Raw genomic sequence first — 15,078 nt, 5'->3', positions numbered from 1 at the left:
ACAATCAGATTTTCATCTTCCCTCATGAAAATCATAATTTTTGGCTATAGAGATTTTAAGAAACTAACTCGAGAATCTCAAGAAAGGTCTTCATGATTGTTTACCTTCAAGCTAGGGTTTCAAGGCTTCTAATCAAGTTCTTCTTCAAGATTTTTTCAAGATTCTTAAAGATTCTTCAAGATTCTTCAAGAATCTTGTTCTTCTAGGTATGTAAGGCTATCATAGTGTTGGACTAGTTCATCCTCACGCCCTACATCTACTTTCAAATCAGAAAAAGAGTAATATAGGATACTTTCCCTAGATTTGAGTATTCTTGAGATAAGTTGATTTTGAGTTCTTGAATTCATGTTTGTTTTAAAAGTTCTATTCCTAATTATCGAATATCTATATTGTTATTGAGATCCTTCATATCATGAATCATAACTCTTGAATTCATAATTCAAATTCAAGAGGGAGTTAAGAGTAGAGTTCAAGAAAGCCTTTGAGTTCAATTGTGAATCCTTTGAGAACAACTATCGATTTGAACTAAGTTTTGAGGAAGTAAGTCAGAGAATGAGAAGAGTCACATACATGAGTTTCATAATGTTATGTAGACTTACGAGTCAAGTCGTTCATGCCCATAAATTCCGCATGAACTCCAGAAGTTGAGTATCTTTGAGAGGAGTAGTATCTTCAAGTTCTAAGTCTTGAGTATTGAGTTCCTAATCCCCTTTGAGATTATATTTCTAAGCATGGGACTATTACATGTTACCCATAAAGTCTTTGAGTTGAATTGTTCATGCCCATAATTCCGCATGAATCCTATAAGTCGAGCAGTCTTAAGAAGAGAAGTATCTTTGAGTCCTTAAGTTGAGTCGTTCATGCTCATAATTCCGCATGAACCCTCTGAGTTGAGCATTCTTGAAATTAGTAGTATCATTGAAGTTCTTGAGTTCCAAGTATTTGAGTTCTATCTATGGTTATTGAAAACCTTGCATTTAGTAGTTCATGTCCATAATTCGGTATGAACCATATTTTAAGAAGTCTTTTACAAACGTTTTAACTTTGTTTAAATACTTAAGTTTTGAGTTCAGTAAAGAGTAAAGAGTAAAGTTTGAAGTCCTTTTCTTCAAAAGTATATGGGGACTAAGTATTCCCAAAGAGTTTATAAATGTTTTCACATTTAAATAAGAACGGAAACTGAGATTTCCAAAGGGCTTTCGGGCTAGTTTTCAGAAAAGAGTAATAGCTTTCTAAATGAAGCAAGCAGGGAAACTGAGATTTCCAAGATAGCCTTTGAGCTAAGTTTTTGAGCAATTATCTCAAATCAGCAGAAAAAAAGTATGTTTTAAAAACATAAGAGCTAGTATATTTTGGGAGTAGTATTGAGCACCGATATGGGGGAGAGTTCAGACAACTCACAGCCCCCATAAACCATGTAGCCATCATGGGTAGAAAAGGGTCATACTTTTTAGATGAACCTTTTTCACATAGACTAGTAGATCCATTAGTAGTTCAGGTTCTATACCTTTGGCCGGGTATAGAATGCGCTGGCAGCGTGAGGTAGATCGTTGTATCATCATTATAGCTCTTATGTGATGGTTGTCGGTTAGAGAAACTCCCACAGAAGTTATTGTATTTTTATATACATCAGTTTATTGTATTTTTATATACATTTCAGAGTTATGTTGTATCCTTGCATACACACAGATTTGACAGCATGTTTTTAAACAGTTTGTTTCTTTATATTGCACTTGTTTTAAATTGCTTTATATTGAAATGAGTTCAGTCATATTTAGTTGAGTATTCAAAGTTGAGAGTCCAGAGTTGAGTATCCAGAGTCGAATATCATATCTTTGAGTCGAATATCATATCCTTGAGTTGAGTATCTAATCTCTGAGTTGAGTATCTTATCCTTGAGTACTTCTGAGTTGAGTAAGTTTGAGTAGTTTGGAGTATTCCTTGAGTTGAGTAAGATTGAAAACAGGCAAGTATGTTTCCTTTTTATCAAGTTTCAAGCTTATGTTTATGTTTTAGAATTCCCCTTACATGCTCGTACATTCCACGTACTGAGCCATTTGACCTGCATCTTTTCATGATGCAGACACAGATATTCAGGATCATCAACAGGAGCTTCGTTGATACATCCAAGAGTTCGAGTTAGCTATGGTGAGCCTCCTTGGTTTCGGAGGATTTCATTTACCTTTTAGTTATATCAATTGTTAGGATGTCGTGGGTCTTGTCCCGACTTCCATTTTTATCAGTTAGAGGCTTCATAGATAGTCAGTACAGTTGAGAAGTCTGTATCATTTATTTTATTAAATGTTTTAAAGACTAAAGTTGCCTTTTTATGGCGAGTTGTATATATTTTATTATACAGAGTTTTCTTTGGACTTAAAGTTTATATTTAAGTTTTATGAACTTTTATTTCAGTTTTTAAGCGTTGTATGCTTGAATCAGTTTTCCGCTTGTAGTCAGCCAGGATGAGGGTTCGCTTGGGAACCAGCAATGGTCTTCGAGTGCCGGCCACGTCCAGGGTGTAGGCTCGGGTCGTGACATTTGGAGGAGGATGATTTGTTATTTTTTAAAAATGTTGATCCTTCTGTTGAATCTTTTGGGATCAATATAACTGTGAAAAAGAAGAAAAATGATGGAAATCAAAATTATGTAAGTGAAGAGATGCATAGAAAGATGCAGAATGAGGAGGGTGACTCAGATTGTGTAGATTTTGATGATACAAAGAGTTTGAATAGTGATTGCGATTCTGAATTTGAAGATTGTAACTTTCCAAAGCATAACCTAAAAATAGGTGCCTTTAATCCTGAATTAGAGCTGGGAATGGTATTTGATAACAAAAAGGAATTCAAGGAAGCCGTGGTTGAAAATCAAGCCAAAATAGGAAAGTCAATTCGGTGGACCAAAGATGACAGAGAAAGAGCTAGGGCCAAATGCAGAACTAATGCTTGTAAGTGGAGGATATTGGGATCACTAATGCAAAGGGATATATCTACTTTTCAAATCAAGACGTTTGTTTCCGAGCATACTTGTTTTGGGTGGAACTATAACAACAAAACCATCAATTCTAGTTGGATTGCAAGGAAGTATGTTGATAGAGTTAAATCAAATAAGAACTGGAGAATATCAGAATTCAGAGATACATTGAGTAGGGAATTAAAGTTGCATGTGAGTATGCATCAAGCAAGAAGGGCAAAGGAAAAAGCTATTGCAATGATCGATGGAGATATAAATGATCAGTTTGGTATATTATGGAATTATTGCAATGAAATTGTTTGAACTAATCCTGGAACTTCTGTTTTCATGAAACTAACTCCAAATGAGATTCTGAATAAGCCAATGAGATTTCAGAGGTTTTATATTTGTTTTGCAGCTTGTAAAGCAGGATTTAAGGCTGGTTGTCGAAAGATTATTGGGGTCGATGGATGTTGGCTGAAGAATACTATGTATGGGGCACAATTGCTATCAGCTGTTACTTTGGATGGAAATAATAACATCTTTCCAATAGCTTATGCAATAGTCGAGAAAGAAAATAAGGAAATATGGCAATGGTTCTTAACCTACTTGATGAATGATCTTGAGATTGAAGAGCAATACTTGTGGACTTTTATGTCAGATAAGCAAAAAGGGCACATTGAAGCTTTTGATTTAGTGTTGCCTGGTGTTTCTCATAGATTTTGTGTGCGACATTTGCATAACAATTTCAAGAGAGCTGGTTATTCTGGAATGGCTTTAAAAAATGCTCTTTGGAAGGCAGCTTCAGCAACAACTATTGACAGGTTTGATGCTTGTATGACTGATTTGTTTGAATTAGATAAAGATGCTTATGCATGGCTTTCTGCTAAATTGCCTAGTGAATGGTCAAGATCACATTTCTCGCCTCTTCCTAAATGTGACATTCTTTTGAACAACCAATGTGAGGTTTTTAATAAGTTTATTCTTGATGCAAGAGATAAACCAATTGTTAAACTTTTGGAGACCATTAGGCACTTACTCATGACAAGAATTAATTCTAATAGGGAGAAAGCTGAAAAATGGAACTTGAATGATATTTGTCCTACTATTAAGAAGAAGTTAGCCAAAACTATGAAGAAAGCTGCTAATTATATTCCCCAAAGGTCGAACATGTGGAACTATGAGGTAATTGGGCCGGTCGAAGGTGATAATTGGGCTGTTGACTTATATAACAGAACCTGTAGTTGTAGGCAATGGGAATTATCAGGAGTTCCTTGTAAACATGCTATATCCTCGATTTGATTGAAAAATGATGAGGTTTTAAACTATGTTGATGATTGCTACAAGGTTGATACATATCGAAAAATTTATGAAGCTTCAATATTGCCCATGAATGGCCCTGATTTATGGCCTAAGTCACTGAATCCTCCACCATTTCCACCGTCTTACTTGAATAATAAGAAGAAAGGAAAGAAACAAAAATTAAGAAGGAAAGAAGATGATGAGCCAGGGGCTAGCAGGATGAAGTTAAAACGGAAACAAAAATCAGTTGATTGTAGAAAATGTGGTAAACCTGGCCACAACAGTAGAACTTGCAGTTTCTCCTCAGATGACATTGAAATTCATCCGTCGAACTACCTTTGTAGTTTGGACTCCATCATGGTCGAGGAAGCATCAAGTTGCCAAAATGTTGAAAGGCTACCTGTAAGAATATTCAAATATTCATATTTAAGTTATTTTTATTGTAGCTTACTTGTATAACTATTCATATTTAATATTTTAATTTCTTATTTTAGGTTAGAAGAGGTACATCTCAAGCCAGCCAACAACGTCAGAGCTTTCCATTTTCTCTATGAAGTTGCAACATTGAAGAAACTACATTTTTAGTTTTGGATCTTCTTTTTGGATATTTGATGTATCAAACTAATGATATGTGACTAGTTTTTGTTGTTCATTTGTTATGTTCTTGTGCATGGAACTAATGAAAAATGTTTTAGCTTTATGATGATTTAATGACACTAGACTTTGCTGTTTTTTGCTTATTTTGTGGTGTCTTTGTTGTTACATTAACTTTCTGTTTTACTAAAATCATGAGTTTTTTTTTCTTTTCAGATTTCTACTCTTTTGGGCATTTTTTTGCTGTTTTGCTGCTAGTTTACCAGTTTTTTTTGTTGTTTTTATGCAATTTTGCAGGTTTATGTTTTTTTTTTTACTATTTTATTGCTTTTTTCTTTTTGCTTGTTTAGTACTCCCTCCGTCCCTTTTTAGTTGTCCATTTTAGAAATGGCACACAGATTAAGGCAACAATGATTAGCACAGTAAAGTTACAATTTTACCCTTATGACAACTTTTCACTTTAAAATTACAATCACTTTTTTGAATTCAAGTGAAATAAATTGGAGGGAAACAACATACACTTTTACAATTTTCAAGAAGTGTAAATAAGGGTATAATAGGAAAAAATTTGTTGTCCTTTCTTGATTTGTCAAAATGGACAACTAAATAGGGACAACTAAAAAAGGAAATATGGACAAGTAAATAGGGACGGAGGGAGTAGTTATTTGGTAGTTTAAAGTGCTCAAGATGTGAAAAGGAAAAAACGATTAGACTATACCAAATGCTTTTTATTGAACTTGAAGACAGATGATGGGACAGATTTGAGAGGGGCAAAATAGGGATATGGGAGAGAGAAAATCACTTTTTGAAAAAGCAATGTAAGTTTTTTTAACTCAAACAGACAGAAGACTAACTTTTGTTATATTTAAATACTAAAAGGATGTTTCTTGTTAACTATTATAGTACAAGGATGTAACCTAAGCTTTAGTCATAGTTAAGGGATGAATTTAGCCCAAAACTCTGTATTTTACGCATTTTGCCAGGTAGGATTCGAGTGTTTTTTTGTTTAAATTTTGGATAGTTAAAGTGTCTACTTGTGCAGTAAAGGTCAAAGTTATAATTTGAACCAAAGTTAAGGATCCTTTTTATGTATTATGTCTAATTTTTTTGACGTTATCTTCTCTAAGATCTAACAATCTGACAATATCTATTGTTACTCGAACAACTCTTTGTACTAGCCAGTTATTTAGTCCAAAGTTCCAAAAAAAAAAAACTTCCTTGAACAATTAAAGTAATACTTTTTTTAAGAGAATAAATTGAAGATTTAGAATTATTTTTTTTAAAAAAAATTCAACTCTTTCTTTCTTTACATTAATCAAAAATTATAAATATAATATAATACAATATACTTCTTATCCACTCTACACAAAGGAAATAATTATCATTTATTTATATAGATGTCAAATTTCTTCATATATAGTCAATATCAAATTTGTGAATAAAGGTAATTAGTAGATGTGATTACATGAGTTATTACAGAAAATAATAATCACTTTTTTAAATCATTATATATCCACTAATATATTATACACGTTAACTAATATTTTAATTATATCAAAATGCCCTAACTCCAACATTGAGATTTGACCTTATTAATTAAATATAATAAAGGGGGAAAAACTTAAATATACAAATTAATTACCTAAATTACCACTATATAGCAATAGTTTTTTTTTCGCCTACATAACAATAGTTTTTTTTCAAAGTTAGATTTTAATATTAAAAAAAATGTAATATTAAAAAAAAAAACGTTTCCACGATTTTGCTTTTTCCTTTTTTTTCTCAAATCTTTTATCTTCCATGATTTACTCAAATTGGTTATATATATTCTCTCCTATCACTAAAAGGTTTCTTACCAAAAGACGTTCAATCATGGTTACCAATAATTATTCAATCCTAATTCAACATAAAAGACGTTGGGATGCATTAGGTATTATTGATAATTCAATTTTTAATTTGTATTATTTTATGTGATTTTTCTAATTGAGAAATCATGATGATTATGTTGTAGTATACCATGTTTGATATGGGTTTTTTGTGTAACAATCGAAAAAACAACTTAAAAATCAATTTTATAAAATTGAATTTTGTCAATAATAAGTCGTTTAATTAATGGTGAAAAATAGGTTGTTGTTATTCACCAATTCCGTGTTTTGATTTTATTTTTTTAATTCTTTGGTTTGTTTTGTATGATTTTGGGGTTTAGAATAGAAATCATATTTACTGATTATGTGTTTGGTAAGTGATTTGGTGAAATTGATCGTTTTTAATTAGTTTAGTGTAATTCTGATTTTTTTTTGTGTCATTCAAACTTGTTTTTATGTACATGATGATGATTTTTTTCTTGTTTTTAATTATTTGGTTGTTTTGTATGGTTTCGAGGTTTAGAATAGAAATCATATTTATTGATTATGTGTTTTGGTAAATGATTTGGTGAAATTTATTGTTTTGTATTAGTTTGGTTTAATTATGATTTTTTAGTTGGTTTTTTTTTTACATGATGATGGTGTACGTATTATTCTATTTTGGTGTAATTTTGGGTGTCATTCATAGTTGTTTTTTTACATGATGATGGTGTACGGATTGATTCTATTTTGGTGTAATTTTTGGTGTCATTCATAGTTGGTTTTTGTTTTTGAGATGATGATGGTGTACATGTTGATTCTATTTTAGTACATAATGATGGTGTAAACATCAATTTTTAACCATATTATTCACCATTTCGTATATAACTTTTTTTTTGGTGATATAAGAAAATATGATTGTATATTTCAAATTTGATTTTCAAAACTGTTGTTTAGTATGTTCTTTAATTATTTTTGAAATGTATTGCAGGAATGTATGCGGATTTCAAGATTGAAGGATTGATATGTGACACAAATACCAATTGAAAATAATAATTGAAGAATATCTAAAGTAAATTGTAGAAAATGTGTTATAGCCTATGGAGGATCACAACAACAAAAAACTTGTACCAAATATCCATATGAAGATTAGCATTGTTGAGTTGATTTTTTTTTAACACTTTTTTCATAATCTAATTAAATGATATTTGTGGATTTGAATATTATTTGTTGTTTATTAAATATATTTTTTTTTAGAATCATATTTAATTGTATGATGTAATTAGTTCTATTATTTATATATGTTGGTTTTCCTTGTGGTGTAAAATGTCATTTGAAAAAATAAAATGACACGATATATAAACTAAAATTGGTATATTACATGGGGTAGAATTCAATAATTGTTGGTATATTATATGATACAATGTTAGTATTATTATATGGTACAATTTTGATATTATAAATTTTCAATGTTATTCGCAAATAGTGTCATATAGTTCTAGTGTAATTTCAAGTTCCCAAGTTTGTACTAGTGTTAATTGTAAAAGATAATATTATCAAAATAATAATTTTCATTATGTTATAAACTGACAATTTGAGAAAAAAAATAATGACAAAAAATATCAACAAGTTCAATTTATTAAATGGTGCAGATGTTGCTATAATATTTGTATTTCACATATTACAATACTGATATAATTTTGGTACTTTAGATGATACAATGATGATATAATTTTGATATTTTAGATGATTAAATATTGGTATACTTTGGTGGTTTAGATGATGCAATATTGATATATTATATGGTACATATATTTTGTTTACACAAATTTGATATATTATATGGTATATATTGGGGTGTAATATAATATTAACATATTATATAAGACTTAACACCAAAATTGTATGGAAATCTAAATAATATTCAAGTTTTTAATTATTTTATTAAACTTTCTAGATTTAAATGGTTATTTAAGTCATGCCATAAAAAAATAAAATATTTTGTCAAAAGAATAACGTAGATAAATTTTAGAAATTTCAGGAAAAAAAATTGTCACAATAAAAGAAAAAAAATATTAGTATGAAAACAGTTTTAAAGAGGTGAGAGAAGACTACAATTAATAAATGATATAATTATGGTTGGAAAGTCAAAATAAACAATAATTATCAATTCCATAAATTTAGCACATAACCCCCAAAAATAGAAAATCAATCGAATACTAAAATATATTAAAAAAATAATCGAAAATTCAATATATGAAAAAAAAAACACAGTATAATTATGATTAAAAAGCCAAAAAGTAAATAATAATTATCACTACCATAAATTTAGCACATAATCCCCAAAAATAGGAAATAAATCGTATAATAATTATTATTTAAAAAAAAGGGAAATTCAAGATATGAGTAAAAAAAAATACAATATAAGAGTAAAATTATGGTTGGAAACTCAAAAGGTAAACAATAATTATCAATCCCATAATTTTAGCACATAACCCCCCAAAAAAGGAAATAAATCAAATATTAAAGTAATTTTTTTTTAAAAATCGAAAATTAAATATTATGTCATGTTTGTAATTAAAAACTTAGTTTTGTAAATAAAAAAGAGTATATTTATATATTGTTAATTAAAATCTTAAATAGTATATTCTTGTAATTTTTCCTATAATAAAAAGAGATCAATGCAGGCCCATAATATAATTAAGAAGAACCTAGGTACGAAGTAGACTACTAATAAAGTATGTATGTATTGCTTCGTACGTGCTACCAAAACATAAATATATAAGAGACTTGAGCACCATATACTTCGTAAATGCACATGTATGGAATATTACAATTAAATCGTCGTTATCAGGTTGTGGGATAGTGATGAGACTGTTTCACCCAGAAAATCATGTTGGAAATGCCACCTGAATGAGCTTTGGAGCACCGTGCGCGATCTCAATTTAGTCGACGCTCCAATGCCACCGTCTTCTTCTTTTTGTTATTCCTCACTCCTATTCAATGATCATTAGTTTTCGCATTTTGATTAATTTAAATTTGTGTCACGTAAAATGCATCAAAGATCATGTTATTTCTATTATTTATGATTATTAAGCTCGAAATTAAAACCTTTGATCAAGAATAAAAATCTTTAAAGTATGATTCATTCCACCATAACTTCGATGTTAAATTAAGATACTCAACTCTCCTATGAAAGCTCTTTTCATATTTTTTTTCTTCTAAATTTGAACTTGCTCCATCATAATAATTGACACATTGATCATTAGTTGATCATATTTATCTTTATTTTTATTTGTGTATATATTATATATTTATAATGTACTAACATTTTAATTATTTACTTTTTTGGTGTTTATATATCATATATTTTAATTAGTCGGCAACTAAAAATTTGACTCATCACCAACTTGAGGGGATAAGTACATCAAAAGCTAGTTGGCCAACTATTAGACAAAATATTAATTTGATTAGTGTAAATTAATCAAATTAACAACTTGATCAACTGACATTCCGTACTATTCACAACTATCTAAACGAATCTTAATATTCAAATAGATCTTCTTTGTCCAACTTAATTTAATTACCTACTAATTATGTACATCTAATAAGGGCCGTGTTTGGTATATATTTTCTATGAAATATAAGTATACGTAAGTAAAAGATAATTCTCTCAAAAGCATTTGTACGTACGTATTTTAATTACTCTAATAACTTAGATTTAAAAAAGCAAAATTAGAGATAACAATTTTTTTATGTGATTTTCAGAGTAGTTTGAATTGCTAGCTAGAGTTAGGATAACTCCAAAAAACTACCAAATTAGATATTTTCAATTCGTTTTCATTCAATGATCTTCCTACACGTATAAAATACATAATAAACTCATAACACTCATGATCGTGATGTAGACCCGATAACAATGATTAAAATATATGACGATAATATATTAGAAATATTGACATTAGTCCAATATATATCACTAATCTAGGCAAAAATTATGGGAGTTGACGTATGGGGTGGGAGGGGGTGGGGGGTGACCGCCTACAATTTGAAAACGACCATTACATGCATGACAAATTAGGAAAACTTAATTTTATTAGTAGGGGTTTGTTCCTTTTAATATAAAATTATGTCGGCGATGCTATAATTACAAGTTTATAAATTACAACACATAATCCCTTCTCATAAATTATATTATTTATAAAAAAGGGAAATTTGTACATATATATAACTCAAAACACAACATATTGCATTCATATTATTATTTGATTATTTAATTTACTTTCGCATAGTTAATATTTTTTGCAATAATATTTGTATATATACTTATATAAATAATATATCATGTATTAATCATATAATATAGAAGTGTATAATAGTGTATAAACATGTTTAATAAGTTTAAACAAAACGTCCACTCAAAACTTTCTCAAAAAAATTATTTGAAAATTTAACATACTTGATACTTTATTTTGGTTACCAATGTAAACTACCATTAACAAATGAAAAATAAATAAATACGCCTAAAGAGTACTCAATCTCCTATAATCACGGTAGGGTATTTGCCCTGAGTTTCTTACCATAAAAAAAATTTCCTTTTTCTCGAAAGGAAAACATAAAGTCTTCATATTTGGATAGTCCTTTTCTTGTAGGAAAAAGTTTAAGACTTCCTTCTAACTTAATCAGTATTCACAATGTAGTGTTTTGAGAGTTTTGTCTAGAGGGAGAATTTGTGGGACACAGGTGGTATGTTATCACTTGAATAAACCTCTTTGTATTCCGAGTAAATTGGGTGAGGTTGTTTCACTCAATATTTTGTACTCTTCATGTTTATATAGTGAATTGCTCATCTCCTTTGTGGATGTAGGTCGATTGACCGAACCACATTAAATCTTTGTGTCTTAGTATATTTCTCGTTTGTTTTCTTACTCATGATCTTTCAAAATTTGCTTTATCAGCTTTTGCATGACACCTAATTATTTTGGTCCTAACAATCACCCTTTAAGAAGGGTACTATGAGAGTTAAGCCTCCTTCAGAACTCTAGTAACACAAATCTTTGCAATAACCAGCTATACCTATTCGCCTTTCTAGATAGTTTAAATATTTAAATAAGATAATCATATAATTCGAACATGTACGTGCGATAGGTCTATAGAGAAGAAAAGGAAGAAAAATAACTCGTTTAATTTGGGCTCTTTACTTAAAGTATTGAATTTTACTCAATTTACTTGTTTGTATTCGATATTTCATAGTAAAAAAGTGTCGACAGAGAAAAGACAAATCCAATAATAATTAATTAAGGACAAATATAGTTTTGGAAGAAGATCACATAAAGTGAAACAATCTTAACTCATTTTCTCCCCCACATAAACAACATGATTAGACAAACAGCCGAACTTAGTGGAAAGATTAAATTTTGAGATTTTATAGCATTTTATTATTGAAAATGTATATTCATTGCCCAATTGTCTTTGGATTATATAGACAATATTAGACCATGCATATCGAAATATTAACGTCATAATATATAGTGTGATGGAAAAAGATCTTAATTAAGTATTATAATAATATTTTAAGAAGATTACTAGAGAAGAGTAGTTAGAGGATAAATTTTGGTTATAAAAAAAAAAATCTTTTTATAGGAATAAAATTATGCTTTCTGTTCCTCTTTCACAAGAATAAAAAAATGAATTGATATATTTATTGAATTTGTAGTTACAACTTCGACTTTTGATAGAATTATATATATTCTAACTGATCGAACTATAATTTCAGAGAAAATTAGATATATAATCTAAAATTAATTTAGATTTGAACCAGCTCAAAATTAAGACTAAGCAATAATTAATATTAATTGTCGTAAGGTTGCACGTCTATCTATTTTACCACGATGTCCTACTATTATAAAAATCGATAAAAAAAAAATGGTTCAACTCATCTTTCTTACGGCTCATATTACTGCAGTGTGCATGCAACACTTGTTCGTCCCATTTATTTCTTTCACTTAAAAATAAAATAAAATAGTGTATCCTTAGCTTGAAATTTTATTCTTTGAATGGTTTGTTATGTTTTTTTCCCTTCTTATAAACGATATTTCCTACATTTCAATTTGTTTGTTTTATTTTTAGTTTTAGTTTATTCTAAAAAAATATCTTTATATTATTTTTTGGCAATACATTTACTTCAATTTCTCACATGGCATGTTTAAGATTACAAGATAAAATATTTTGATTACATATCTTTACTTTAAGACCATAAAATTCAATGTTTTTCTTTACTTGCTTAAATTTTGTGTTTAGATCAAAACCAGACAAATAAATTAAAACGAATAGTACATAAAAGAGAAGAGTCGGAATTGGCTAGTCATAACACCCATATCATCTACGAAGTTTAAGTTATATGTATGTATCATGAGTCAATCAAACCACTTGAACTACTAAGATTCTTGAGTTATATATATCATCGACTAAAAAATAACATTATATTTTTCATAATGTATAGCAGGAATCTCGCCGGGAAAAGGTAGAGCATATCCCCATCACGTGTGACATAGAAATTTTACACAAATTTCATAGTAATATAATACGTTAGTTTCATTTATTCCAATGTAATCTCACCTCATCAACATTAATTTATTAGAGGTAAATATTATATATAATTAGCTTTCTTGCTACCAAACAAAAAATAAAATCTTTTCTAAATTCACTTCCATGACGACTAGGTCCTTTTGTTGACTATTAATTCAACTATTATTCATATCTCACTTCTCTCTTAATCATACAATAGTTTATATGTTATTTTACCACTATATATTGGATCTAGGTCAAATTTTTTTAAATAACAATAATGTTCTGATAGCTTGTGCATATTTTAACTAATTCATTAAGTATATATTATTTTTTTTATTAACATAGACGATATTGTTATGACCGAAATAATTAGATGTCATGTGAAAGCTAGCAAAGCAAACCTCAAAAGACCATTAGTAATAAGAAAAACAAGAAATATACCACAAGACACAAAGATTTAACGTGATTCGATTAATCAATCTATGTCCACAGAGGAGATGAGAAATTCATTATATAAATATGAGAGTACAAAATATAGAGAGAAATAATCTCAACCAATTCAGTCAGAATAAAAGTAGGTTCACACAAATAATAACTTGTGTCCTACAAATTCTCCCCCTAACCAAAACTCTCAATGCCTCTAAGATTACATTGTGAATGTTGATTAAGTTAGAAAAAACAAATCTATATTTATAGAGTCCTAAACTTTTTCTTACGAGGAAAAGACTAGCCAATCCTAAATTTGCTATTTATGATAAGAAACTTAGGGAAAATATTAACATAGACGATATTAGATAATTTTATCATATCAAGACTTGAGTAAATATCAATATCAAAATTGAAGTCTTGATTCATTTATAATTTTCACTCACTTCATTTTAAATCCTTTTTGGTCAACAATACCATGCTAAGTCAAGTCAAGCTACTAGCCTCTAGTATCTACACTTCGCTAGTATAGAGTAAAAATAAGTGACACATGAAGATATAAGATCTTCACGATTTTGAAAATCGTGAAGTTGATTTCAATTTTCAACATGACACTATTTGAGTATTTGTCATGTTAGTAAAATTGATGTGGGGTATCACGAATAGACGTGATGCACTGAATGAGACTGTTTTTCTCTTAATAAAAGGTTTGAGTTCGAGCTCTAAAAATGAAAAAAAATCTTAATAGAAAGCGAGACCCTACATGACGCGAATTCAAGATAGTCAGATTCCAATTTGAGTATTAAACATCGGAATTTTTAAAAAAAAAAGTGGGGTACTTGTGAGTGAGGTAGGGGGTACTTAGAGGCGAAAACAGAGCCAGAATATCGACTACAAACTTTAACTTTTTTAACTTTAGTTATGTATTTATTTTTGAACTTAGAAATCATTAAGTTAAAAGAAATGATAAATTTCAAATTTTGACTCTATTCCTCGAAAGAGAGAATTAATTAAGAGTTATAGAGAGACTATAGAGAAATGTTTCGGTGGTAGTTATATTAAAATGACAAAGAGATAATAAGATAACATGGGCTTGCGTGCTACTACTGACACAAACAAGGCCCGCAAAGTTGGCTGATAAACAAGGGCAAAATTATCCCCCACCCCCCTCCCCAAGACCCCAACCCCATACCCTATTTTGTGTTCACTCCCACTTGATTTTGTTATGTAAACTCCTCACTTGGGAAACATAATGAAAAGGATGGGTGCAACATATAATACTTACTAAATATTTGAATGGTTGTAACTATCGCAACTTATAGTATTTCTTATATATGAAAATTTACGGGTAAAAGGATAAATATATCTCCGAACTATCGTAAATGGTATGCAG

The 15,078-nt window shown here is 29.4% G+C and overlaps 2 protein-coding genes across 2 annotated transcripts in view; both read left to right on the top strand.

Moving 5' to 3' along the window:
- LOC125830748 (probable serine/threonine-protein kinase PBL3) overlaps positions 1-15,078 on the top strand; it is a 253,789-nt gene that overhangs the window by 105,761 nt on the left and 132,950 nt on the right. The gene's annotated exons all lie outside the window — the stretch shown is intronic.
- On the top strand, positions 2,671-4,805 carry LOC125830706 (uncharacterized). The gene is made up of 4 exons (XM_049509885.1): positions 2,671-3,238; positions 3,368-4,225; positions 4,325-4,653; positions 4,746-4,805. The coding sequence occupies exons 1-4, from the start codon at positions 2,671-2,673 to the stop codon at positions 4,803-4,805; spliced, it is 1,815 nt and encodes a 604-aa protein (XP_049365842.1).

Source organism: Solanum verrucosum, unplaced genomic scaffold (assembly GCF_900185275.1).
Source record: "Solanum verrucosum unplaced genomic scaffold, falcon-dt-bn FXZP01000154.1, whole genome shotgun sequence".
Classification (NCBI taxonomy): Eukaryota; Viridiplantae; Streptophyta; class Magnoliopsida; order Solanales; family Solanaceae; genus Solanum; species Solanum verrucosum.
The sequence above is the reverse complement of the archived record's forward strand: the minus strand, read 5'-3'. Positions and strand labels throughout refer to the sequence as shown.

Coding starts and splice junctions, on each gene's coding strand:
- LOC125830706 (XM_049509885.1), top strand. CDS start 2,671: ATGCAGAATGAGGAGGGTGACTCAGATTGTGTAGATTTTGATGATACA. Junction 3,239..3,367: donor AGATATAAATGATCAGTTTG/GTATATTATGGA, acceptor TTTGTTTTGCAG/CTTGTAAAGCAGGATTTAAG. Junction 4,226..4,324: donor GGAATTATCAGGAGTTCCTT/GTAAACATGCTA, acceptor AAATTTATGAAG/CTTCAATATTGCCCATGAAT.